This window comes from Rattus norvegicus, chromosome 18 (assembly GCF_036323735.1).
Source record: "Rattus norvegicus strain BN/NHsdMcwi chromosome 18, GRCr8, whole genome shotgun sequence".
NCBI lineage: Eukaryota > Metazoa > Chordata > Mammalia > Rodentia > Muridae > Rattus > Rattus norvegicus.
In genome coordinates this window covers 61,749,006-61,775,544 of record NC_086036.1, presented here as the reverse complement: position 1 = coordinate 61,775,544, position 26,539 = coordinate 61,749,006, and the positions used below count along the sequence as shown (strand labels likewise).

General features: G+C 46.0%; 1 protein-coding gene across 2 annotated transcripts; it reads left to right on the top strand.

Annotated features, from left to right (window-relative positions):
• Positions 1 to 875: 875 nt before the first annotated feature.
• Positions 876 to 24,209, top strand: Cplx4 (complexin 4). 2 transcript variants are annotated; one of them, XM_039096979.2, is made up of 3 exons: positions 876 to 2,628; positions 10,454 to 10,541; positions 23,327 to 24,209. In XM_039096979.2, exons 1-3 carry the CDS (start codon positions 2,444 to 2,446, stop codon positions 23,552 to 23,554), a joined length of 501 nt encoding a protein of 166 aa, XP_038952907.1. In that variant the 5' UTR covers positions 876 to 2,443; the 3' UTR covers positions 23,555 to 24,209. The 2 variants fall into 2 exon arrangements, with proteins under 2 accessions (XP_038952907.1, NP_001178764.1); NM_001191835.1 differs by lacking the exon at positions 876 to 2,628 and adding an exon at positions 7,791 to 8,087 and having other exon boundaries at positions 23,327 to 23,554.
• Positions 24,210 to 26,539: the final 2,330 nt, after the last annotated feature.

Genomic DNA, 26,539 nt, shown 5'->3' with positions numbered 1-26,539 from the left:
AACATCTTTAGTTATTGGGAAAATGCAAATTGAAACTACTTTGAGATTTCATCTTATACTGGTCAGAATGGCTGAAATCAATAAAACAAATGACAGTTCATTTTGGTAAGGGTTTGGATTAAGGGGAAGACTCATCCATCGCCTTAGGAGAACAAACTTGTACATCCACTATGGAAATCACTGTGGCAGTTCCTCAGGAAGCTGGAATAGATCTACCTCAAGACCCATCTGTCCCACTCTTGGGCATAGACCCAGTGGATGCTTTCTCCTACCACAGCTCAGTCGTGTTCCTGCTACTCTGTTTATCATAGCCAGAAACTGCAAACAACCTAAAGGCCCCTCAACAGATGAGTAGACGAAGAAAATGTGGTAAATTTATATGATGCAATATTTTTCAGTCAAAAAGAAGTCATGAAATTTACAGGTAAATGAGTGGAACTAGAAAAAAAATCATCCTGAATGAGGTAACACAGACTCAGAAAGACAAATGGTGTATGTATTCACTTATGTGTGGATATTAGCTGCTAAGTCAGTGATAACTGAGCTGTACTTCGTAGAACTACAGAGGTTAGGTATGAGGTAAGGAACTACAGTGGGCAGACCGTCTCCCTAGGAAATGGAGCTAGGGGCTGGGGATTTAGCTCAGTGGTAGAGCGCTTGCCTAGGAAGCGCAAGGCCCTGGGTTCGGTCCCCAGCTCCGGGAAAAAAAAAAAAAAAGAGGAAATGGAGCTAGAATAGATAGTTATGGATGTATGGATTCTGGAATGGAGAATCAGTGTGGAGGGGTAGGTAAGAGGGGGATGAGGGGGTATATGGGGGAGACAGCTAAAATTAAGGGCCACTCGAAGGGTAGTATGAAAGCCCAATATGGTAGAAGCTTTCTAGAATATATACAAATATATACCAGAAGGTGATCTAAATGACATCACCAAATAATGGAGGATACAGAACTCCATCTGGATACCTCTTGTCACAAAAGGAAGCTTCCAGTACTGGGAATGGGTCACATCTAATTAAGTTGTTGGCCAAAGATGTCCCATGGGGATCTTCAAACAACCCGGGTTGTCAGCAAGGCTGTAGGTTGCTTTCACAGACTGATCACAAGGCGCTATTGCTGTAGACAGCACCTACACCACTCACTGAACAAGAAGTCGAGCATTCACCGTGCATTGGAACCTCTTTGATACAGGAAGATAGATACTCTGCACTCTGCCAAAGGAGAAATGTAAAGACCAACCCAGCTACAACCCCTTTCTTTGATCTGCAATGGTGACACAGTATGTATAGTAACCAATCAATATTTGATTAGGTCCGGTCCATACTGGTAGGGAACACATAACAGATACTGCTTGGGGAAGCAAACCAAGAACCTGAGACTAGCTAGCCCAGAGACTGAACACTACCGTTCTACTAACACAGCAGTAAAAGGACTCCTACTGCCACTACGCTCTACTCACACACAAGATCAGTGGCATGCTCGGCCATGCAGAGGTTACCTCCTGCAGTAGCTGGGAACAAATACGGAGTCTTTGTCAGACAACATGCAGAGAGTGAGTGTCCTCGGAACACTCAGCCCGGAACAGGATGTTTCCATCAAACCCCTCCCCTCAAGGTCCAGGGAACCCAGAGGAAGAGGAGTTGAAGAATACATTTTAGAAATTGACTTTTAAAGATCTGGCCTTAGCTTTCAGGACAAAGCTCAATTTAAAACAGCAAAATACTCTAATCCCAGGCAACGGCTGTCAGGTGAGCCCTGAGCAGTCTCCATGAAGGTAACCATAAGGTAATCAAGAAGACTAGAGCTGTACCTGAAAGCTGTGTGCCCTGGCCAAACATCCCCTTTCCCCTTAAACGTCCTTGAGGCTTCGGGTAGATTTGTGTCTGCTATATCAAAAACTAAGGTGGTAGCACATTTTCCCACCAATGTGCAGGGTAGCCTCTCCAAGAGATCTTGAGTTTATTATAGTATCCTTTACACTGTTTTTTTTTTTTTTTTCTGGTGCTGGTTTTCAGTCCTCCTGCCCCAACTTTGTGGGGGAATTTACCCACCCTGATTTTAGAGGGAGTCATCTTACCTCAAATATTCATGGCATTTCAAGACCCATAATCCAGAATCCACTGGGCTGTCACCCTCCTCTTAGAGATCGTCTCCTCTAACTTCTGTATTTTAATTAATTGCTCTGTGTGTGTGTGTGTGTGTGTGTGTGTGTGTGTGTGTGTGTGTGTGTGTGTGTGTGTGTTATATGCAGGTGCCTGTGCCCATGTGTAGAGGTCAGAAGAGGGTATCAAGTAACTTGCACTAAAAAACTTCAACTTATTTCTTTGAAACAGTCTCTCATTGGATCTGGAGCTAGGCTAGTGACTACCAAGTCCTAGCAATCCTCCTGTCTCTGCCATCTCGCAGTGCTGAGATTACATCTACACTGACCACACCTATCTTTTTATGTGGCTTCTAGGCACTGAACTCAGATCTTCATGCCTGCCGATTGAGCACTCTTATCTGCTGAGCCCTCTCTCCAGCCTCTACTCTGATTGCTGTTTGGATGCAGTACTTGATTTGTGTTGCTTAAGAGACTTCAGCTTACACTGTGTTTCTCTACTAAACCTTTTCTTCCAAGAAAGCAAGAGGTAAGACACCCCACTGCTGGGGTCGGGGATTTATCTCAGTTGTAGATCGCTTGCCAAGACCCTGGGTTCGGTCCTCAGCTCCGGAAAAAAAAAAAAAAAAAAAAAAAAAGATGCCCCACTGCCACCTAACCCATGCACACACACACACACACACACACACACACACACACACACACACACACACGCACACACGAATACCATGCAGTGGAGACAAGCTTAAATAAAGGAATGTTAAAGATATCAAAGTGATGGGAGGAGTCTTGGCAAAAAGGAGAGTGGTAGAGGAAGTTGGCAGGCTGGTACAGCCCAAGTCATGGAAGGCCTCACAGGCCACGGTGAGGTATAGGGACTTAATTCAAGCACAGAAAGACGCACAGGAACAGTGATACCTATCCTTCTCAGATCATAAATCCTGTGGGATTTATTTCCCCTTCTTGGGGAAATTCTCTGCAAAGATCCTGCAAGAGGCAGAACACAGCTATAGCCATCAAATAGAAAGGAGGCTGTGATTCAGTCAGAAGCAAGAAGCAAGCTGAGATGTGGTTCCACTTGTTATGGGAGGGTTGACTGGGGAGCGAATCTGAAGTTCATTGCCCAGAGCAAAGCGCTGGCAAGGGACACCCCATTTTTACACGGGTCTGAATACTCCTGAGACGGCTTACAGGGATGGGCGTGAGCCCATTAGCTATTTTAAAATAAACTCACGTAATTCAGCTAACTATAACAAAATGGTTTTGAAGCTTTATTATTTTGATGTTTCGTTACTTTGCTAAGGGATAGTACTTACCCTGTGATTCAGACCCATCAGATCCAAGCTGTTCGTGTAGCTTTTAGAGGTTTAACTTCCTGATCACACTTTTTACAGAGGACAGAACGTCATCCTGCTGTCCTTTGCTATGGAAGACAAAGGTGTTTTGGATGTGCAGTATTTTCTGTGGGAGGAATTTTGTGCACTAAACTGTGGGGAGTGGGTGAGCGGAAGGGCCCACAAGGTCAAAAGGTGAAGACTTAGAATTTACAGTCTTAAAAGCTCTGTGAGGGGCTGGGGATTTAGCTCAGTGGTAGAGCGCTTACCTAGGAAGCGCAAGGCCCTGGGTTCGGTCCCCAGCTCCGAAAAAAAAAAAAAAAAAAAGAACCAAAAAAAAAAAAAAAAAAAGCTCTGTGAGACCCCTTGAGGAGATGAGGTATAGCTCACCTTCAGCAGGAATTTAGAGATTATGTTCGAGTGTGTTAAGCCACCTATTGAGAAAGGAAAGTAGGGATGAGTGCTAATGTTTGTTCTCAATTGGAGAACACTTCAGTTGTGGGGTGAAGTTTGTACAATATCTATTTTTAGTCTTTCATGTCAAAGCTATCTGAGCAGCACTTTAAAAACAGATTAGTAATAGGGAAAATACACTTTAAAATAGACAGTGAACATGTTATGCAAAAGCCACCAAAACTCAGGTTATCTACTTCCATTCACTCTTAGGGATGGTGGCCTATGCTCAGTGTGATGATTTGATATACTTGGCCCAGGGAGTGGCACTATTAGAAGGTGTGGTCCTATTGGAGTAGGTGTGTCACTGTGGGTGTGAGCTTTAAGACCTCATCCTAGCTGCCTGCAAGTCGGTATTCTGCTAGCAGCCTTCAGATGAAGGTGTAGAACTCTCAGCTCCTCCTGCACCATGCCTGCCTGGATGCTGCCATGTTCCCACCTTGATGATAATGGGCTGAACCTCTGAACCTATAAGCCAGTCCTAATTAAATGTTGTCCTTACAAGAGTTGCCTTGGTCATGGTGTCTGTTCACAGCAGTAAACTCTAAGACAGAAGATGGTACCAGGGACTGGGGTATTACTGGGATAGGCCTGATCATGCTTTTGTTTGGAAGAATGTGGATTTTGGGACTTTGGATTTGGAAAGCAGTGGAATGCTTTAAATGGGGCTTAATAGGCTATCCTGGTAGGAATGTGGAAGACTTTGTTCTAAGGGTGATTTGAATTATGTGGACCTGGCCCACATCATTTCAGGAGAAAATTTCAATATGTGGCCTCGAGATTGTTTTTGTGGTATTTTAGTGAAGAATGTGGCTACTTTTTGCCCTTGTCTGAAGAGTCTGCCTGAGGCTAAAGTGAAGAGACTTAGATTAATTGCATTGACAATGGCAATCTCAGAAACACTCATCATAGATTTTGTTCTCTGGTTAAGTCTCATAAAGAGTATTTTAAATGGGCATAGCAAGCTGAGAAAGGAAAAACATAAAACATATGCGCACCAGGGAGTGATATGGAGCTGAATCCTGTGTTCAAAGATATTAAATTGAGTTAGGAGAGTAGTGACATGGGGCAAGATCCCACCCAGCTAAGTTTAGGTCCAGGCATGTTAGTACAAGCCTTTAACCTCAGGAGGCAGACAAACAGATCTCTGAGTTCAAGGCCAGCCTGGAACAGAGCAAGTTCTAGGTGAAGAAAAACTTAAATCCATACCTTTAATCCCAGTGCTAAGAACAGGCAGGCAGGCATGCAGATCTCTGAGTTTAAAGACAGTATAAGGAGAAAGTTCCAGGACAGCCATGCTTACACAGTGAAGGGGTTGGAAAACATAAAGCTGGCGATAGTATAATAGAACAAGGGGCTGTGTTCCAGCCCCTGCAAGCAGCAGAATTCAGCAGTTCGCCCTTGTAGCTCTGACTTTAGAGTGAAAAATAGAAGGGACTTACTGGAACAATTGATGCTGGCTAGCTGAAGCTAAGAAATTAGCAGTGACTAAGAAGACACCAGAATTACTGAGGTGAAATCTTCTACAAAGTGTTTTCTGAGGGCATGAAGAAGCTGTGTTCCAGAGATAGTCAAGGTTGTATGTAGCTCATGCTGCAGCTGGACTTGGTAATGTTTTAAGAGTCACCCAGGTGGTACTGGTTTTGAAGGCATGAAGGGGTCATGAAGAGCAGCTAAGGCTTGGCACTGTGAGAGGCCATGGGAGGCCATTGATGACTATGCAGCCTCAGTCACAATTGATGGCCCAGGACTGAAGGGGTCATGCAAAGGAGTTGAGTCTTGACACCATGAAGAGAGCCTATGAGAGGCTAATGGTGAAGCCTAGTTGCAGCAGAAGACCCAAGTGTATTGGAGATGCCAGTACCATGGACGGCCACCAAGAACAGCAGCAGCAGTGGAGTGGATCAACCTGAGCTTAGAGTGCTGCAGAGGGCAGAGCTGGAGAAGTGATGCCAACCATTTAGAGGAGCCCAGAAGATCATGTGTGGATCCCAGACATTGAAACAAGAAGCTATACAATGAGGTTGTCTTGGAGACCCCAAGATGTTGGAGATGCCAGAGCTGTGGGCTATCTGCTGAGGAAAGCTGCTAACAGGAAGTAGAAACAAGCCCAGGAGAAAGAAGTTTGTTGCAGTCAACAAAGATGAAAAAGGAGTTGGAGATCTGAAAACTGCTTTGACATCAGACTTGGAGATGCAGGGTTTGGAGTTTGCCCAGCTGGTTTCCTGTCTGGCTTTGGGGATTACAGTGAAGTGATTAGATGAATCTCAGAAGTGACTTTGAACTTTGGACTTTTAACATCTTTGAGACTGCTATAGACTATCAGGGCTTTGGAAGTTGGACTAAATGTATTTTTTATTATGCTATGGCTAGATATTGTCCCCATAGACTCATGTGTTTGAACAAGCCTATGGAGCCAGGGATGGTTTGTATATACTTGGCCCAAGTTGTAGCACTATTAGGAAGTGTGGCCTTGTTGGAGGAGGTGTGTCACTGTGGGTGTGGGCTTTAAGACCTCCCTGGAAGTCAGTATTCTGCTAGTAGCCCTCAGATGAAGATGTAGAACTCTCAGCTTTTCCTGCACCATGCCTGCCTGGACTCTGCCATGTTCCCACCTCGATGATAATGGACTAGACTTCTGAAGCTGTAAGCCAGCCCCAATGTTGTCCTTATAAGAGTTGCCTTGGTCATGGTGTTTGTTCACAGAGGTAAACCCTAACTAAGACACCTGGAAAGACTTGTTCCTGCTGAGAAAATAATGAGCATGAATTATAAATAAGTACCTCCCCAGCTCTTAATTAGAAATGTTCAATCATAGATTAAACCTTCCTAATGCTGCAATCCTTTAATACAATTCCTCATATTGTGGTGGCCTCCAACCATAAAATTATTTTCATTGCTACTTCATAACTGTAATTTTGCTACTGTTATTAATTCTAAAGTAAATATCTGATATGCAGGATATCTGATATTTGATCCCCATGAAAATGTCCACCCCTACCACAAAGGGTTACCACCCACAGGTTGAGAACCACTGGATTAAAGTCTTAGCTACACTCAGTTCTTACCTTGACCTGATAAAAGCCAGAGAGGATGTCCTGTTACAAAACACTGTCAGGGCTGTAGCTGTGTTGATGCCGATCACCTAGGATGTGCACTGCGTATAAGGAAAAAAGTGCACGTGTACACACTGAGGACTTCCTTCCCCGTGGGTTCCTATCAGCATCAAACATATCCTTCTCAGGAAGATGAGCAGCTCTTCCATGAAGTAGAAGCTAAGCAACTCTTCCTGTGTAAACTCAGGACCATGGCTCACATTTTGAACCCCCTTGCATGACTCATGTATTTCTGTGTGAGACACCATTCCCTGTGAAGTGGGATGAAACTGAACTGGTGTCTGATTTCTGCAGTTTGCCTAGGATAAAATATGGTGAGATAAAATATGGAGCAAAAGCATTATTTTTGCTTCATAAACCATTCCGGGGTTTGAGTCTCACTGGACTATTTCCATCCAGGGCAGGGATGTGGAGCGATATAGTCAGTTGACTCCAATCAGTGTAAGCTGGACTGTTGATGAAGCCCTGCTGGGTTTAGCTTGAGTTTTAGGGAATGGGAGCATTGCTCGGAGGTAGTATGCTGGTCTGACATGCGCAAAGCCCTGCTCTCCATCTCCAGCTCCGGTCAAAAGCAAAATAAAATGTAGAAGGCTGAGGAGAACAGGGCAGAGGTGGGTGGGGCTTCTGCCCTGTGAAATTAGCTGAGTGTATTAATCATAAGGCAGAGGGTTGCATCTGACCGTGGGTTTTAGTAATCGGAACCATCTGCCTCTATACTAAGAGTTCACCCTCTAATCCAGCTTACGATTAGCAAAAGCACTCTCCTCTACCGCTGTGCCCTTGGACAGAGGAGGCTGCGCAAATCCTCCGCTCCCAAATGTGTGGCTGTGGCTGAAAATATTTGAAGGTTTTGCTTTGGTTTCGTTGGGTTCTTTTGGGCGATCTTTGACTGGGTTTTGGTTCTCCAAGGCCGAGACAATGGCTTTCTTTGTGAAAAATATGATAAGTAACCAGGTAAAGAATTTAGGATTTGGAGGTGGGTCTGAAGAAAAGAAAGAAGAAGGAGGCACCTCAGACCCCGCGGCGGCTAAAGGGATGACTAGAGAGGAATACGAGGAATACCAGAAGCAGATGATTGAAGAGAAGTGAGTACCCAGCCTTCGCTGCCCTGCAGAGCAAAGGGGGTGCATCCCAGCCCACGCCTCCAGTGCCCGGGCTGATGGCTCTTGGCCTCTGAGGATGCCCTTCCTTTGACTCTACCTCTAACCCCATGAACGTTGGTCCTGCTGAAGCAGAACCCTGCAGCATCCCGGCTTGTGGATGCTACTGATACAGATGGAGATGAACGACACTGGGTGCCTCTGTCCACCACGCTTAGCACAGCTTAACAACAACTAGTACAGGATGATTGGCCTTGATGTAATTTATCAAAAAAAAAAAAAACAAAAACAAAAAACAAAGGCAAAAAAACTGCTGAGGTGGTGTTTTCAGTCTTTCTGATTAAAGGGCATTGGGTGCCATAGGTGTGGTATTTGGGGGTATCACCAAATAGTGCACTTTAAGGCTTGGGAAGTCAATTGCATGTAGTTTTCTTTCCTTCAAAAGAAAATCAGAGGACATATAAATAAATATGTAACCCCAGCTAATAATAGGCAGGATGAAGTGTACCGGAGAGTGGTAGTGAGTTTTGCAGCTTTAAATATACCAAGAGGTAAGATGAATAAATAAATGAGCAGAGGATAGGTGTGTATTAAAACATGAAATGTGAACTGGAGAAGCCTAAGAAATTGAAATGCGGCTCTCAGTCTAAAGTTCTTTCAATGTTCCTGGATGTTTGAAAGCTTTCTTAATAAGATATCGAGCAGAAAGGATTGCTTCCTACCCATACCACAGGGCACTGGATAAAAACACCTTTCCTGTTTCTTTCTCTGAAAATGTGAAGGTTGAATACAGTGTCGTCTCAGGCCTATTCCAGAATGTTCTGGAGGTAGAACTGAGTCAAGAACACTTGAGCCCAAGGCACCTGGTGATCAGCCATTTAATCTGATTGTTTCATGTGTATCCCAACTTCGAAGTCAGCTTTTCTTATAATGGTTAGGATTACTTCCCAGCTTGAAGTAAAAAGCAAGTAAGCAAACAAACAAAACCAGGAGTCAAATGTCACCTAAAAAAATGAAAACAGGATTTATGTTCATGCAATACCCCATAGAATCCATGGCAAAACTTACCAGGACTCCCTTGGGTGTACGAGAGACCCACGTGTCTACTGAGTGACCATGAACACTCTTTTGAACCCTTGGCATTGTTCTGTCCCCACAAGGCCACTTTCCTGTCTTCTTAGCAGCCAGCTCTTGCTCATAGAGAGCCTTCTATGACCTGGACCACAGTCCCAGTAGACCGTGCCAGCGAATGGCTTTCAGGTTCACTTGTTATATTTCAAGCCATGCTTCAAGGTTCACTCTTTCTCAGTCTCAGTCCCAGCTCCCCAAAGAAACTTCGTTTATCTAATCGGTCCATCCCGATACAGCCATTTGACTGTGCCTTTGGATAAATTCAGCATTGATCATGCACTTCGGTGGGCAACCAGGGAAGGAGGCAATTCCTGTGAGCTTTGCACACAGTCCCCAAAACTTAATGCTTCTGCATAGATAATCATGACCCAGGGAGTCTGTTTCAAGTTGAGCTAACCATGGATCCAATTAGGTCAATAGCTCTCAACCTTCCTAATGCTGTGACCCTTTAGTACAGTTCCTCATATAGTAATGACCCCCAACCATAAATTATTTTTGTTGCTACTTCCTAGTTATGAATTGTAATGTAAGTATGTACACTATCTGATACGTGACTCTCAAAGGATCCTCACACGCTGAGAACCACCGAAGTAGGTCATCCCCAGAGCTGGGCCCCAAGTCTTGCCGGCATGATGAAAACAGACACAGACTCATTCGTAGACAAGGGGACACTGTCTAAACATTGTCCCTGGGGCCTGGCAGCAGTGACAGTGAACGGAAGTAACTTAGTATCCTATCTCCGAACCCCACAGGCAAAGAATATCTGTGTCCTGGAATGGGGCAGCTTGCCTTTTCTTCCTTAAGAGCTCAGGGAGGGGCTTATTGAAAATGTAGCCTCCTGTTTAAAAGGTTCTGAGGCAGTCGAAGAGGAGCAGAAGTGAAATCAGCCTTCCCCACTGGTTGATGATGGTGAGACTCAGGGTCCAGGACCTTAGGGTCCAGGACCACGCGGTCCGCCTACATCCTCTTTCTGATGCCCTCACAAAGCCCTTCCGGGACCCGACTGCCTGAGGACTTAGACGTCCAGAGGGCTGAAGGGCCATAATGATAGTAAAAGGGAAGCAAATACTGGGGACTCGGAGGGGAAAGTCTACATTTCCCCAAATGTCAGTAGCCAGTGGCAATCAAGTGTGTCCGAGGGTCCTACTTCCTGAGCACCCTGGAATGTGTGGGGCCCTCTATCCCTAAGACCCTGTTTCCTGTTCTTTGCCTTTTTTTAGGATGGAGAGAGATGCTGCATTTACTCAGAAAAAGGCTGAGAGGGCATGCCTACGAGTCCACCTCAGAGACAAATACAGGCTTCCGAAGGTAAGACAGTGTCTCATATCTTAATAATAAAAAATGGATAATGTTTGATTGTCAGCAAGATACATTGATAAATAACTGTATGTCCTAATTTACATACATGCTATTGTTTAAAGCATTGAACGTCATGCAATTCATGTTGCTATTTACATGTAATAAAAAGCATAGGCATTCACTTCATGTATTTCATGTAACTACTTACATGTAATAAAAAGCATAGGAGTTCATGTAAACAGTTTAATGTTTATGGAACTGATTCACAAAACCGGATACTAATAAATGAGGGGTGTGTGTGTGTGTGTGTGTGTGTGTGTGTGTGTGTGTATGTCTGTGAGTGTGGGTGTGTATATGTGTGTATGTGTGTGTACATATGTGTGTGTATGTGTGTGTATGTCTGTGAGTGTGGGTGTGTATATATGTATGTGTATGTATGTCTGTGAGTGGGTGTGTATATATGTGGGTGTGTATATATGTGTATGTGTGTGTGTGCATATGTCTACATATATGTATGTGCATGTCTGTGAGTGTGGGTGTATATGTGTGTGTGCATGACTCATGCAAGGACATTTGTGTGTATGAATATGGGCATGCATATGTGATGACTCAAATGTGGTCTGAAGACTACCTTGTAGTTGGTCCTTATTTTCTACAGGGTCACTTTGTTGTTACTGAACCTTGTACATCCCTGCACCATGAGTACACTGTTATGACTGACGTTTCTTAAGTTCTTTCTAGGCGTCAGGCATTGTGTTCCACATGGATGACTCACTTAGGGCCCATTTTTACCTCCATCTCATGGCAGAAAATGCAGGCACAACACAGAGCCTTCCTGACCTAAGCCAGGGCTTACACCCTTCAATTACTGCCTCTACCTGGTCTCTCTCTCCCTCTCTCTCTCTCCTCTCTCCTCTCTCTCTCTCTCTCTCTCTCTCTCTCTCTCTCTCTCTCTCTTCCTCCCTCCCCCCTCTCTCTCTCCCCCTCTTTCTCTCTCTCTCCCTCCCTCCCTCCCTCCCTCTCCCTCCCTCCCTCCCTCCCTCTCCCTCTCTCTTCCTCTCTCTCTCTCCCTCCCCCCTCTCTCTCTCCCCCTCTCTCTCTCTCTCTCTCTCTCTCTCTCTCTCTCTCCCTCTCCCTCCCTCCCTCCCTCCCTCTCCCTCTCTCTTCCTCTCTTTCTCTCTCCCTCCCCCCCTCTCTCTCTCCCCCTCTTTCTCTGGAAGATGACAGAGTGCTGGTGACTCTGACCGGCGTCTTCTTCTCCATCTCAGACCTTCTGAGAGGTTGCTAGTGGGAAGAGGATGTGTTAACATGCCGTGTCCCATGGCTCGGAGATGCTATTTCAGGGCTTGTCTCCAAGGGGCAGAAGGCATGCAACTTGGCTATTCTCACTCATTTCTAGTGTTCCCATCCTCCTCACTTCCTAAGGAACTACCCAGGTCCATTAACTATCCTGCCTTTACCCCCCACTAAAATGGATCTTCAAGTTTGCATTCTGAAAATGCATTCTCTCTGCAGAACCCCATAGGCCCAGTACAACCAATGTAAAAGTCCTCCCAAGTGCAACCTCCCCCCCAAATGAGCCACATCCACATCTTCATGGGTTAGAAAGGACAACAAAAGTCTTTTCCTCAGTAAGTCTCCTGCAGATCCCTGGAAAAGCTAACTCCAGGATCTACAAGTGCTAATCAAAGTGAAGCGTCCTGTCTAGGCAAGGTCAAAACTGCTAATGCCAGCAGCTTAGAGTCCATCCTGTGGCAGCTCCCCAAGATTCCCACAGAACAAAACTGTGCCCTCGGCAAGAGATAACGCCCCATACATCCAGTGAGTCAGGAAGAATGATCCCCACCCCAACCCCTGCACCCCATTCAGCTTTACTTTTCTCCACTATGCTTGCACTTTTAAAAGGAGGGAACTGGAAAACCCCTTTTCTTCTGTCCTCAAACCCCTCCCCTTCTGCCCTCAAACCCCGCCCCTTCCATGCTCATCATCCACTGAATTTCCTGAGATTCTCTGAGTTAAATGTGACGGGCCCTATGTAGGCAGCCTGTATCTGAAATACAACGCTGAGTAGAAGTCCTGAGCGATCCTTCCCCGGGTGGATTAAAGCAGCACAAATATTGCTTAGGATGGAGCACACTTCAAACACCATGGGGGTGGGGGAGACAGACAGACAGGCACAGATGTATGCATATACACACACCACACCACACACACACGCACACATAGACATCACACACATAAACACACACAAACACCCCCCTACACACAACACATACAGACACACAGACACACGCATACATAGAGATACACATACCATGCCACACACTCACACACCACATATACAGACATACAAAAACACAGGGACACACATACCACACCACACACATACCACACACACAGCACACATACACACTCATCATCCATGCATGCGTCTCTCACAGTTGGGGTTTTGGAGGCTTCATGTCTGACAACATTCTGTCATCATTTAGTGAGGCTCTAGGGAAAGGGAGGTCTCCAGTCTGGCTCTGCCAGGAACATGGTGCAACTTCTGAGACCCTCCATTTCCCCATATACAAAAGGAGGACAACGATGCTCTATTTCACCCAATACAGCTTTGTTGGAGATAGAGCGGAAGAGCTAGTACAGCACCTGGAAGTGGCAGGGTCCCACTGGGTGTAAGCATGGTGATCAGCTACCACAAATCTGTCTTGTTTCCTGATAGAAACAATCAGGGGTCTAAGAGACTCAAGTAAGCACACGCAGGTCCGTCTTCACTGCAATAACTCAGCTCCTGAACTGGAGCACTCAGCCTTTGCTGTCCCCTTCGCTAATGGTGAGCTTACTATTCCTGCTCATTTACAGACTCAGGGGTGGGGGTTAGCAGCATAGTCTGGACTCTCAACTCTAGATTCTCGTCAAAGAATCAGTAAGCCTAGTTTCTATACCAAGCTGTCCTTTGGAACCAGAGCTTTCCATTGGAAACAATACAAAGAAATGGGTTATCCTCATGAAATGTTCAACTTCTGTGCATACTCTTTGGAAGATAGTGGTCACCCTATTCATATAGGCAGCCATTTGCCTAAGTCAGCTGGCAGAGGAGGATGAAGGAATTGGGAAATCCACAGCAGAGTCCAGTTTTTATTGCGTGGCTTACCCTTGTTCACAAGCCCTCTCTGCTAAAGCTGCCTCCAATACACAAGGCTTGGAAACAATTGTCTTAATCTTCCAGTGTGTGTCATGTGTTGTGTGTGTATGTGTCTGTGTGTGTGTGTGTGTACACGTGCCTGTGTGTCATGTGTCGTGTGTGTGTGTGTGCATATGTGTGTACCTATGTCCCATGAGTTTGTGTGGTGGTCAGAAGTTAGCAACCTTGTTGGTTATCATTTCTGCTTGTTTGAGATGGTGTCTTGTTTGTCTCTGCATATCCCAGACTAGACTGTAGAGCTCGAGAGCTTGTAGAAACTGTCCTGCCTCCACCTCTCTTCTCACCACAGGAATACTGGCTACAAGGCACACACTACTGCATCAAACTCTACATGGGCCCTAGGGATCCGAACTCAGGTCCTCCTTCTTGTGTAGCGAGTGCTTTATTCACTGAACCATTTCCCCAGCCCATCATCTCATTGTTTTCACGAATCCTGCAGAGGAAGTCTTGGAGGCCATCTAACCCCATGCTGTCACCTCACTATACCCCCAAGGAAAACCTCAGCTCAGGAGAGTTAAGGAAGTTCGGGAAAACCAGGACTGACTATGCCTGGTGAGCTACAAGACAGGTTACAGCTCAGGCTTCCTGGCCACGAGCAAGAATAAAATACAAAAGGATTTGAACACAGTCGCCTGTACTGATAGTATTGGTGTCTGCTCTTTCAGCTCCCAAACAATTGAATACAAAGTCTGAATTCTCTCTGGCTTAAAACCACATGGAAACATGGATAATCCGCACTGCCCTACGACTGACTCTGTTAGGGACAGGGCAGAGCCCCACTCCCACAAACACCAGAGCATCCTCTGCCTTCTTGACCTCTGACTGTTTGCAGGGACCTCCCGGGTTGCCCATGCTCCAAGTACACAGATGAGAATTTCACTCGAGAGCACTGTACGGCCACAGTTCTTTGGCCAGTTGCCTTTCGGCTGGGAGCCTCCCTGTGGTGTTTCTCAATTACAGTCGCAGTTTGTAAGATTGACTCTATATGGCGTTTCAAGAATTCCCCAGTGGTGTGAGAAACACCCAAAACCCTGCTGCTTATGACAGGATTGCCTACTTTCTGTAAAGTCTATGGGATTGGAATCCAGCCCGGCTCTCTATGAAAACAGTACTTAATAGAAACTGTGAAAAAAAAAAAAAAGAAATGAAAAAAAAGAAAGAAATCAAATCACGTTTCATTTAATCTGTGTAGCGCCAGATGCAGCTTACTTCCCCAGTCTCCATGTGTGGCACCTCGTGTTTGCCTTAGAGCAGCACCCTTCGGCACTTCCTCTGCCTTCTGAGTTACACGTCCATCTTTCCTACTCACCGATGAGGTTCAGGGAGCAGTGGTCACAAGAACCCACAAGAGTCAGAAGCAGCTCTGGAGGTCAGCACCACACCAGGACAGAGGCTCCAAGCTCCCGAGGAGAGCAGCTGTGGGCGGAGCCACCTGCAGACTTGACCATGGAGCACACCCCAGAGGCTGCCTGCCCGGGTGAGCCCCAGTGCCAGGTGCCCCCTGGTGGTAGTCACCTGAAGGACTCTCCCTGTCCCGGGCTGGTAAAAGCATTAGGACTCTGTAAAACTCATGTCCGGATGACAGTCTACCCTTTAAACACCCATCGTTTCGCTGTTGAGGGTGAAGGTGTGTTTCTTAAATCTTCCTGTGGAACGCTAAGAGAGAGTCTGTTTTTAACAGCTAGGACGGTATAGTTCTGTAATGACAGTAATTGGAGGTGAGCTGACAGAACTGGAATATCAAACTACAAGACAAGATGGGGAAGACAGGTGCTCTGAAGGCCGTGTTTTTGTCCCAGTGTTGCCGCCAGCCAACCTGTGGCCACTCTGCTGGGTTTGCCACATTATAGGCAAATCTTATGTTTTCCTTGGACTGTGCCACAGAGCCCTTCCTTCCCACTGGAACCTTTGGAGTGTTCTCAGAGTACCACAGTCAGAATCTGAGTGGGAGACTTGTAGTAGCCAGAGACCCTGGACTGGGAAGAGAGGCCACTTTCCTGCCCCTTGCCCTACAGTCACTGGCTCTGTGACAGAGAACCTCGTCACAGCATGCTTCCCACACAAGGTCAACTGAGAGGCATGCCCCTATACTCACTAAATTCTCTTCCTAAAATAGATCTAGGTTCCAGGATGGCCACCATGCTTCAGCCTCCCGGTAACAGCCTGAGGACTTTTACTTTTTACTTTTTGAATCTAGGGAAGGATACACTACAGGTACAACTGCATACGTAATTATGAAAAGCACGTGAATCAAGAGGTTTATGAAAGATGGCAAAGCTTACTGGGCCAACAGGGACAGTTACTCTTCATTCAGGACCTTACCATGCCCCAGTCTCCTCACAGCCTCTCTAAACTGTCAGTCCCTGCACCATGCTAGACATTAGAACGGAGCAGTGGGCTAAGAGAGAAAATGGCCCTGGGCAGAGAATGAGGTGCACCTACCAGCCACTCCCCGCACACAGCGTTATCTGATGACGTATGCAGAAGGTGAGCAGTCAGAGTAGAGTGTGAGCAGTCTGTAGGGAATTGCACAAGTTCAACACACCCTTTTCCTAGGAAGGATGCTAGGCCCTTCGTTCACAATACCCTCCGGTCACCACCACTGCGGTTACATAACCCCAGGAGTCAGTTTAGAGCCTTTCCCTTGACCAAAGCCAAACAAGGAGCAGATTTGAGAAAAATGCCTTCCCGGGGGCTGTCAGGTTTAATGAGGATAGCTGTGTCACACTTAGGAATCAGAACTGTACTTTCTAAAGAAGTTTACTTGGCTGGTGTTTCCTAGGCAAGAGAATTTCACTCTCTTATTACTGGCTGGAAAAACAAAAGTGATTCTTAACAATGCAGAACGCAGGCTTTGCGATGGCCATTGTTAATTGCAGTAGGTAGATAAGTCATCAAATGAATGCAGTAACCATGCTGTCAGCATGTATATGGGATGTATACATCTATGGGGTGGATACACACACACACACACACACATAAATATGGGGTAGATATGTATATATACATCTCTGGGATGGATATATATGGGATGGATATGTATATATACACATCTATAGGGTGAATATATATATACATACACACATGTATGGGGTGGATATGTATATACATCTGCAGGGTGGATGTGTATATATACATCTATGGGGTAGATATGTTTATATACACATATATGGGATGGATATGTATATGCACATCTATGGGGTGGATATATATATGGGATGGATATATATATATATACATCTATGGGGTGGATATATATGGAATGGATATATATGGGATAAATATGTATATATATGCACATCTATGGGGTGGATGTATATATATATACATCTATGGGATGATATGTATATGTACATTTCTGGGATGTATATGTGTGCATATATATATATATATACACACACACACATCAATGGAATGGATATATATATATATATACACACACACATACACTTCTATGGGGTGGATGTGTATATACACATCTATGGGGTAGATATGTGCATATACATCACACACCCAGCCTGTGTTGGGTTCCTCTGGTTTTCAGTTACAGCATTGGAGTGTTTAAGATGCTTAGCATCAACCACGCTCGTGTGAGGTGGGATCGGCTCTATCAGTCAGCTGTTCCCTTGCTCTGTGCCTTCAGTTTTCCCTTCTGACAGCTCCCATAGAGGAAACTGCCTCCGTCCCAACTGAGGCAAGCAAGCGGTCCTTTTCACCTGAACAAACCTTGACTGGCCTGGTTCCTGCCTCCAGGTCCATCTTCCTTTGGCACCGTGGTTCTCAGTCTTCCTAATGCTGCCACCCTTTAATACAGTTCCTCATGTTGTGGTGACCCCCAGCCATAACTTTGCTACTTCATAACTAATCTTGCTGCTGTTATGAATTGTAATGTAAATATCTGACACGCAGGGTGTGTGATATGAGACCCTGATGGAGGCTGAGACCCACAGGTTGCGAGCCACTGTTTTTGGATGCCAATGGTCTATCCACACACTTCCTTCCTGTTTGAGCCCCCTTGTTCTCTTAGCATGGGTGGTCACTTCTGCTACGCAGTTTCTTGTCCTCTGGTTTACGCCAACTCTATTTGTTTTTCTTTAGGTTACATTTCCCCATCTATCCCCATTTTCTAGAATGTTCCAGCCTGCTCCCTTAGCCATCTCCCTGGAGACTCAAGTCTGACTCAAGTCCGTCCGTTCCTGCTGGGTGGCTACCTCTGGCTGTTGTTTTCTGTTGCCATCTACATGTTGGTGACTCTCAGCTCCAGCTTACATCTCTTCTTAAATGTCACTACCGGGTCACCTCCCTGAGAGAGCAAGCTAACCATCAAACACCTTACTCATTACCCCACAAACTTGCTCCTACCCAAGATGCACTGGTGGCTGTCGTGGTCACTCATGGCCAGGTTGGCACATGGAAAACACAATTGCCGTTTGTTCTAGCCACAATCACCCAGTCACCTCTATTCACCCTGTGGATGCTCTCAGCGTGTCCCCCACACAAGCTGCAGCATTTCCATCTCTGTTAGGACAGCAGCTCTAAGCCTTGTGACTCTAGAGTATGAGGTTTACAAAATGTAGCTCTGTTCTTGTTCTTTCCCTGCCTGTTTGGGTCTTCCCCAAAGGCTAACTATGACTTTTACAAGAAATCCCAGCCATGACTGTGCCCTGCATGCCCGCCCCACCACGGCTTTGTGGCTTCTGACTTCCTGGGTTCACTTTAGGCTGCTCCATGATCCTTAGACCTGCATCCCACACTGTCCCTGCATCCCAATTCCCACACTCCCTTTCCCTTAGAGGAGATTGTTGGTTTAGTGTTGCTTCTTCAAAACTTCCCATGGCTCCCTCCCTAGCTGAAGGCTGGATTGGGTCACCTCCTTCGGGTTCACCTACCTTGGTGAATATCCCTTATACCACCGGTTCTCAACCTGTGGGTTGAGACCCCCTTGGAGATTGAATAACTCTCTCACAGGGGTCACCCAAGACCATCAGAAAACACAGATATTCACATTATGATTCATAGCAGAAGTAAAATTACAGTTATGCAGTAGTAACAAAAATAATGTTACAGTTGAGGGTCACGAGTAACTGCATTAAAGGGTCGTAGCATTAGGAAGGTTGAGAACCACTGCCTTATGTCATCTTAGGACCCTAAGTATTCACAGCCGCCACACGCTTCTCAACAGGACTGAGTTCATCTTTGTCCCTGTGCCTAGCATGGACCAGGACACATACACACATTTATATTCATAAATACATTTACGTGAACACATGAGAGAGAGAGAGAGAGAGAGAGAGAGAGAGAGAGAGATTACTACTGACTGAATGGTTGTTATTGGAAAAACAAAAGAGATACTAATACCCCAGAAAACAACATACCAGAAACTTCAGAAAGAGCCTGTTATAAGAAGAGTGTTCAAAACATTTTCATGCAACGAACAGAGCTGGACTGGACATTACAGTATTGTATACCAAAAAAGGGCCACTTTCTATTGTAATTAAAATGCCGTATATTCTCTAATCCAGTAAAGTGAGATGTTCTAAATAAAACCGCAAGATTCTTTCTAAAAAGCAAGTGAACCCTGTCCCCAACTGATTCAAAATGTATATGTAAGTCAAGCCAAATTAATAAGAGAAAAGAGTCCCACAGTGTGCCCCAATCCTATTAACAGAATTGTCAATCTGGGTCAGTCACTGGAGAGCTTGCTGTCCCCCTGCTGAGCTGCACCACTCAGTTACACCTGGCGTTTGTCTGCCCCATGAAGGGCACTGCTCATTATGAAAGTCTCTCAACACAGCCGTCTGTAAATGTGTCATATCGTAAACGCCACTAGAATTTAATTTAGAACTTGCTTCATTCAAAATATTTACATAATTCTAAAGATGGCTCAAGGCTCCTTCCGCAGTCTTTTTAGGATTAGAGGTCCTTGGGGCTTCTGCAGGGTCTGAGACACAGAGCCAGCTTGTCTCCAGCAGCTGCTTCAAGTGAAGTCTCCTCCCCTATCTCCCCTCTCCCCCTCCTCCCCTCCTCTGCCTGTCCTGGTTCCCGAGGCCCCTCCTCCTCACTCCCTCTCCCCTCTCCAAGAGCAGTAGGCTGAATGTCCAGAGGGACAAGGCAGCTTGAGACACCAAGAGGCAGGGTTTCCTCAGCCATACCACCCCTCTCCCAGGCTTTCAACTGCCCTGTCAGAATGCCAACCCAGAGAGGCAAAGCAATTTCCCAAGATCACACAGCCTGTGTACGGCATAGTGGGATCATAAACTGACCTGACCCTACAGATCCTTTAGTGCTGGGCCACTCTGGAAGCCATGCTGGATTAACAACAACTATGACAAAAACGGCATTCTCGATAAGGGGTGACCCGTGTCACTGGTCTAGTACTTTCCATGTACTTCAGACTGGCCTAGAACTGTTGGAGATCCTGTAGTCTCAGCCTTCTAGTGCTGGGCTTATAGGCATAAGCCATCACACCCACAGGAAATGATACCTTTGCAAGCATCTGCCTTATAGGACCTCATTTTCCTCAGTTGAAAATGAGAAGCTTTAATAGGTTACCTCTCCCAGCTTCCGAGGAAGGAAGAGCCATGCGTGCACAGCTGCTTCCTAGAAACAGAGAGAGCTTCCCACTTCCAAGCAACATGAAAAACTGAGGGCCTTTGTGGAAAAGACAAAGCCAGGGCTCTTCTACATGCTGGGTATGCTGAGGCCTCCTTAAGAACAGCAGGGGCAGCAGCAAAGGTAGCCACCCAGGTGCCTGAAACATTTGAGCTTTGCCAAGCACCCCTCCCTCAGAACCAGGGCTTGGGCAAGTAGCCTGTGGCAAGAAGTAACTACTGAAGGCAACGCCATGTGTCCTGCCAGGAAACATCTGCCCATCCAGCTGTTTGGTATATCACACACCCAAAATAAATGAACAAGCCTCGAACAGAACCAGATCGCCCTCGCGTCAAATGGGTTTTTGCTTAGCCACTCTCTGCTTCATGAAGGCAGAAACATCTAAGATGGCATTCCCCTGGGGGATCCCAACATGCCATCTTCCCTGGACAAGGCGGATGAGGGAGGAAGCCATTAAGACACTCTCTTGGATACCCAGATGCTAAGAGGAATGCTTTGTGCCAAGGTGGTCCAGTGAGTTGGAGCTGGACAATCCTGTACTTTGTGAGGAGAATAGGTCTGGTGTTTCGAGGTACAACTGGCTGGCATGCGCACACACCAACTTCCCACCCCACTCCCAGCCCGGCTTCTACTGCCTAGACCTCTAGGACCACGGTGGTCACTCTGTCCGTCCAGAGGCATTCTGTCCATGAGTGCAGAGATTTTACTCCCAAGCATAGAGGGGTGGGACAAGACACCCAGGATTGTCTTTTCGATCATTTGCATTTGATTGGGGGGATGCAACGGTCCCATCTTACCAGAACTCAAAAGAGAACTGAATGAAGTCTTTTACCCCAGCTCCTCCATCAGAAACACACAGAGGATAATCTTACAGGAGAGCCGTCCATTAGGATAGGTAAATAAAAACAAATGGAAATGCAGGATTGCCCGGGAGCCCCCGGGGATTAACTAATTACTCTCACAATGCTTTGAGTAGGAACTAATTAATCTGTTAAGCATCAGGAGGGGCTAAGTCACCTGCCAAGTGCAGGCGTGGGCCGCAGAGGCTGAACTGGAGGTCTGTGGAGAAGGCCTGTGTGAGGACCATCTTCCCCCAAAGCATCAAGCCTCTGCCTCCTAAGCTCATTCTAGACTTGCAGTCACTTTACTTGGAACTGGATAACTGAGACTCCAGGAGAAAGTTGTCAGGCTCCACACCCCAAGGCTCTCCTGAAGGAGAATGTCAGAGCTCCAGGAAGACTTCAGCCACCTCATCCTGTTGAGCCCATTTAGAGCCCATTTAGAGACAGAGGATGAATAGCGCATGCATTCATCCTGACGTATCTCCCAGACCCTGGGACAACCAGTCTCTGATTGTTTCTGCTTGGTCCCCAGGTGAGGGGCATTCTCATCTCCTAAGGAACTCTGCAGATACGTCATACGTCAAATCAGTGTGTCGGGACTCAAACTAACGACCATTAGTGATTTCATGAGTTCTGGTAGCAGATACAAGCTGATTAAAACCTTCAGGGGTGTGGGCTAACATGAGCCTTGTCCTCCATCACATTTTCTAGTACCCTTTAACTCCCTTCTGTGCTCCTGAATTAAAGTTCGCCATATATCGCTACCAGATAGAAAATGGTTCAAGAGTTGTAGTCTAAGAAGACATCAGCTACTATGAGCCTTTCCCAGGGGAACTCTACTCTTCAGCCTTTTCTCGTTGCTGTTTATTCCATTACAGCAAAAAGAACAGGAAACCAGGCACCGCACACTTGGAAATCCTGCTACATCCATGTAGTGTGGCGATGAAGCCAGTCATATGGAGTGCCAAGGAGGACCCTCACTATAACACACATAATCTCCAGGCACTGGGGGCTAAAGTCAGGTTAGACGTGATTCTGTGCCCCCAAGGGGAACAAACCCAGTACTGCCGAAGGAAAAGAAGGAGCAATGGTTAAGCAGGGGCTGCCAGTCAAATGTGCAAATTGAAAGAATAGAGTCATAGGGGGTCACTGGCCACTCAAATGCTACCCCCTAGAGTGGGGTCTACTGAACCCACAAGCCATGGCATGGAGCCAACTGCAGTTTATAATGCTACTCTGGAAGGAGCCGGGATGAACTTTGAGCTTTTCTGCACATCAAGAAAGGGCTTCTTGGGCTGGAGAGATGGTTCTGTGGTTGAGAGCACTGGCCGTTCTCCCAGAACACTTGTGTTCCATTCCAAGCAGCACATGGTCGCTCACATGGTGGAGTCTGTAACTCCAGTTCCAGGGCAGCCACTGTCCTCTTCTGTCTTCCATGGGCACCAGGCGTGCATGTGCTTGTGGAGGCTACATGGTGACTCAAAAACGTCTTTAACTCTGGTCCCAGGAACCACATGTATGCATATGATCCAAAGATATACATTCAGACAAACACCCACGTAAGAGAGAGAAACAGAGACAGAGAGACAAAGACTGAGATCAAGGGAGGGGGCAGGGGAGAGGGGAGAGGGGAGGGGAGGGAGAAAAGGAGGGGAAGGGGAAAGGAAGGGGAGAGAGAGGGGGAAAGGAAGAGGGAAAGAGAAGAGAAGAAGGGAGGGAGGGAGGGAGGGAGGGAGAGAGAGAGAGAGAGAGAGAGAGAGAGAGAGAGAATGAATTCTGGATCTTCATTTAAGGGTTCCATTCCCAAGATTTCTGATCTAGGCAAAGATCACAGAATTTCTATTTGTAATATGCTGCTGTTGTTTCTGGGAACACACTTGGAAAACGCTTAGGCTAGAAGGCTCTCTGCTCAGCGCAAGATGCATAGAGGGAGGGACCTCCCATCGCAGAGGTGCAGTGTCTGCTGCTGTCTCCAGGGTCAGGGCCACTGTACAACGGCCAAGCACATTGCTTACATTGCTCATTCCTGTCAGCCCGTTATGCTCATGCCGTGTCTACATTTTACTCAGCCACTTAACAAGCCGGTCAGTTAGAGTTATACCTCTATGTGGTTTTTCTTATGTTTTCTCACATAGAGTGAAATGGACGAGACACAAATCCAGCTGGCTGGGGACGATGTGGATTTGCCCGAGGATCTCCGAAAGATGGTAGACGAGGACCAGGATGAGGAAGAGGAGAAGGATTCTATCCTGGGGCAGTTGCAGAACCTCCAGAACATGGACTTGGATACCATTAAAGAGAAGGCACAAGCCACCTTCACAGAAATCAAGCAGTCAGCCGAACAGAAGTGTTCTGTGATGTGAGTGAGGGGGTGGCAGGCTAGGTGGAAGGAGAGAGGCAGGCTGCCCGCAGGAAGTCAGGGCTCCTGCGGGTGGGGATGAGCAGCATGCAGTATAACTTAGCACATGTATTTAGGGAAGCCATGATGATGAAGCTGTCCACCATGATGTAGACAGTTTGGTCAATCTCGATGCCCCGGGCAAAGCACTGATCAGCCTTCACAGCACGGATCCTGTTTCCCTTTAGCCACGAGTAACTAAGAAATATCAGCCATAAATTATGGCGTGGGGCCATCGGGTTAAAGATCTTTAGGACAGCCAGGAGGCACCAAACAAAAGCAAGTGGCACTTCCAACTTTCTTCCTTAGCGAGCAAGGTCTCACGATGTCCAACCATCAGCATGATACCCATTACCTACAGAGGAGAGGCTGCTCGCCTGGTTCTGAGACTAGGGTGACAGGGCAATTAAATATATCGCACTGCTTTTTTACTTCCAGCATCCTCGATATCCATGAGTTGTTTTTTTTTTTTTTTTAAAGAAAAAATTGACTCTCAGACACTGCGTGAGTCATTTTGCATTTCTGTGACCAAATATCTGACATAAGTATGGTAAATGGAAGAAAGACGAGTACATGAGTTGTGGGTCATTTTATCAGAGATAAAAAAGAAATTGAGTTGATGCCTGTCTCTGTGCTCTAGTTAACGGAGTGGTGGGCTGGACTGGGTAAGAGAGTCTGGGTCAGTCTGAGGCTTGTACATTTTGTGACATAAAACACCATGTCTAATTATTCAGTAGAGCAGCTGCAGGATGGCCCAGAGACTTGCTTTCTTATAAATTATGAAGTCGGCGTGCCCAAGGAAGTCACCAAGTGGCCAGTTCAACCTCAATAGCCCAAATTAACACAATACCGTTTGGTGATTGTCCCAATGGAACTGCATGGCCTGAAGAGGACTGGCCATGATCCCACTCGAATCACATGTCCTCCTGCAGCACCAAGCCTCAGAGCTCTGCACTGCAGCAGCGTACCATAGCTCCACACCATACCATACTATTCCATACCATACCATGCCATACCATACCGTACCATGCCATACCATACCATACCATACCATAGCTCCACACCATACCATACTATGCCATACCATACCATGCCATGCCGTACCATAGCTCCACACCATACCATACTATGCCATACCATACCATGCCATGCCGTACCATAGCTCCACACCATACCATACTATGCCATACCATACCATGCCATACCATACCGTACCATGCCATACCATACCATACCATAGCTCCATACCATACCATACTATGCCATACCATACCATGTCATACCATACCATACCATGCCATACCATACTGTACCATGCCATACCATACCATACCATAGCTCCATACCATACCATACTATGCCATACCATACCATGTCATACCATACCATACCATGCCATACCATACCGTACCATGCCATACCATACCATACCATAGCTCCACACCATACCATACCATGCCATACCATACCATGCCATGCCGTACCATAGCTGCACATCATACCGTACCATACCATACCATAGCTCCATACCATACCATACCACTGTGCTATGCCATACCATAACACAACATCGCACCACACCACCCTATAATATAATCCATCAAATCATATCACCGCTCATAAGAGTACACACGTTCCAGCACAGCAGATGCCTATCCCTCACCACACCCTAGTACAGAGTGGTTCTGAACCTTCCCAATGCTGTGACCCTTTAATACCCATGTGGGGGTGACCCTCCCAGCCTCAAAATTATTTTCTTTGCTATTTCATAATTGTATTTGTGCTACTGTCCTGGAGTTTATTATAAATATCTGTTTCCTGATGGTCTTAGGTGACCCCTGTGAAAGCACCGAGACCTACAGGTTGAGAACATCACCCTAGTACATCACACCAGATCACACTCAGTTAACACCAACTCCTGCGAATATGGATTGGGGCAGGGAGCATGTGTATATTAGGTCAGGGCTCCTCAAACTTTCTTTTGTGACCCCTTTCACTTGAGAAATTTTAACACACCCTGGTATATATATGTGAATATTCACTGACAACAAGTCATAAAAAATTGAAACAGTTTTACATATAATTTAATTTTAGCATTCATTAAAATAAAAGCAAATATGTATTCTAAGAAGATAGGTGTACTTATTTATTTGTGTATAAAATTTTTAGCTCTCTGCTGAATATTTGATTTTGTAGGACACATTTTCAACATTTTTTTAGAGTTGATCAATATGTTTTAGGCTGAATGTGGTGACACATGTCTATAATCCCTACACATGAGAGGTAGAGGCAGGGTGACTGAGAATCAAAGGCCAACCTTGACTACAGAGTGAGTTTGAGGCTAGCCTGGGCTACATGAAACCCTGTCTCAAGGACAAAAAAAAAGTTTCAAAAAATTTTTGTAATCATCAATGTCCAATATGCCACTTTGCACAAACACAACAGATGATATAAAATGGCAGATCAATGTTTAAAGCCATTTCAGAATTTATTGGAAATTCCTATTTCCATACCAAAACTAATTTAGCAGCTTCTTATGAAACTCAAGTCAGCAACTCAAATGCAGGTTTTTTGCATATGTATATATTTGTATCATGTGTGCACATATATATGCATATTCGAGTGCATGTGCCAGATGCATGTGGAAGCAAGATGTTGACAGTGGGGATCATCCCTCAACTCCTCTCCACCTTATCTGTGGAGCCAGGGTCGCTCAATTGATTCCAGAGCTCACCAGTTGAGCTAGGCTGTCCAGCAAACTTGATCCAGGGATCACTTGTCCTTGCTTCAAGATTGCAGGCAGACTCCCTCAGCCTGGCTTGGACTGTGGATGGCACCTTCTAGGAGGAGCCCAGATGAAGGGGGTATTTCAGGAGGACGTTTACTCTTGCCTTCACTGGCTTGACCTTCTCTCTTGCCGTAGAGTTGATTTGCCCTGTTGCTGTTGCCT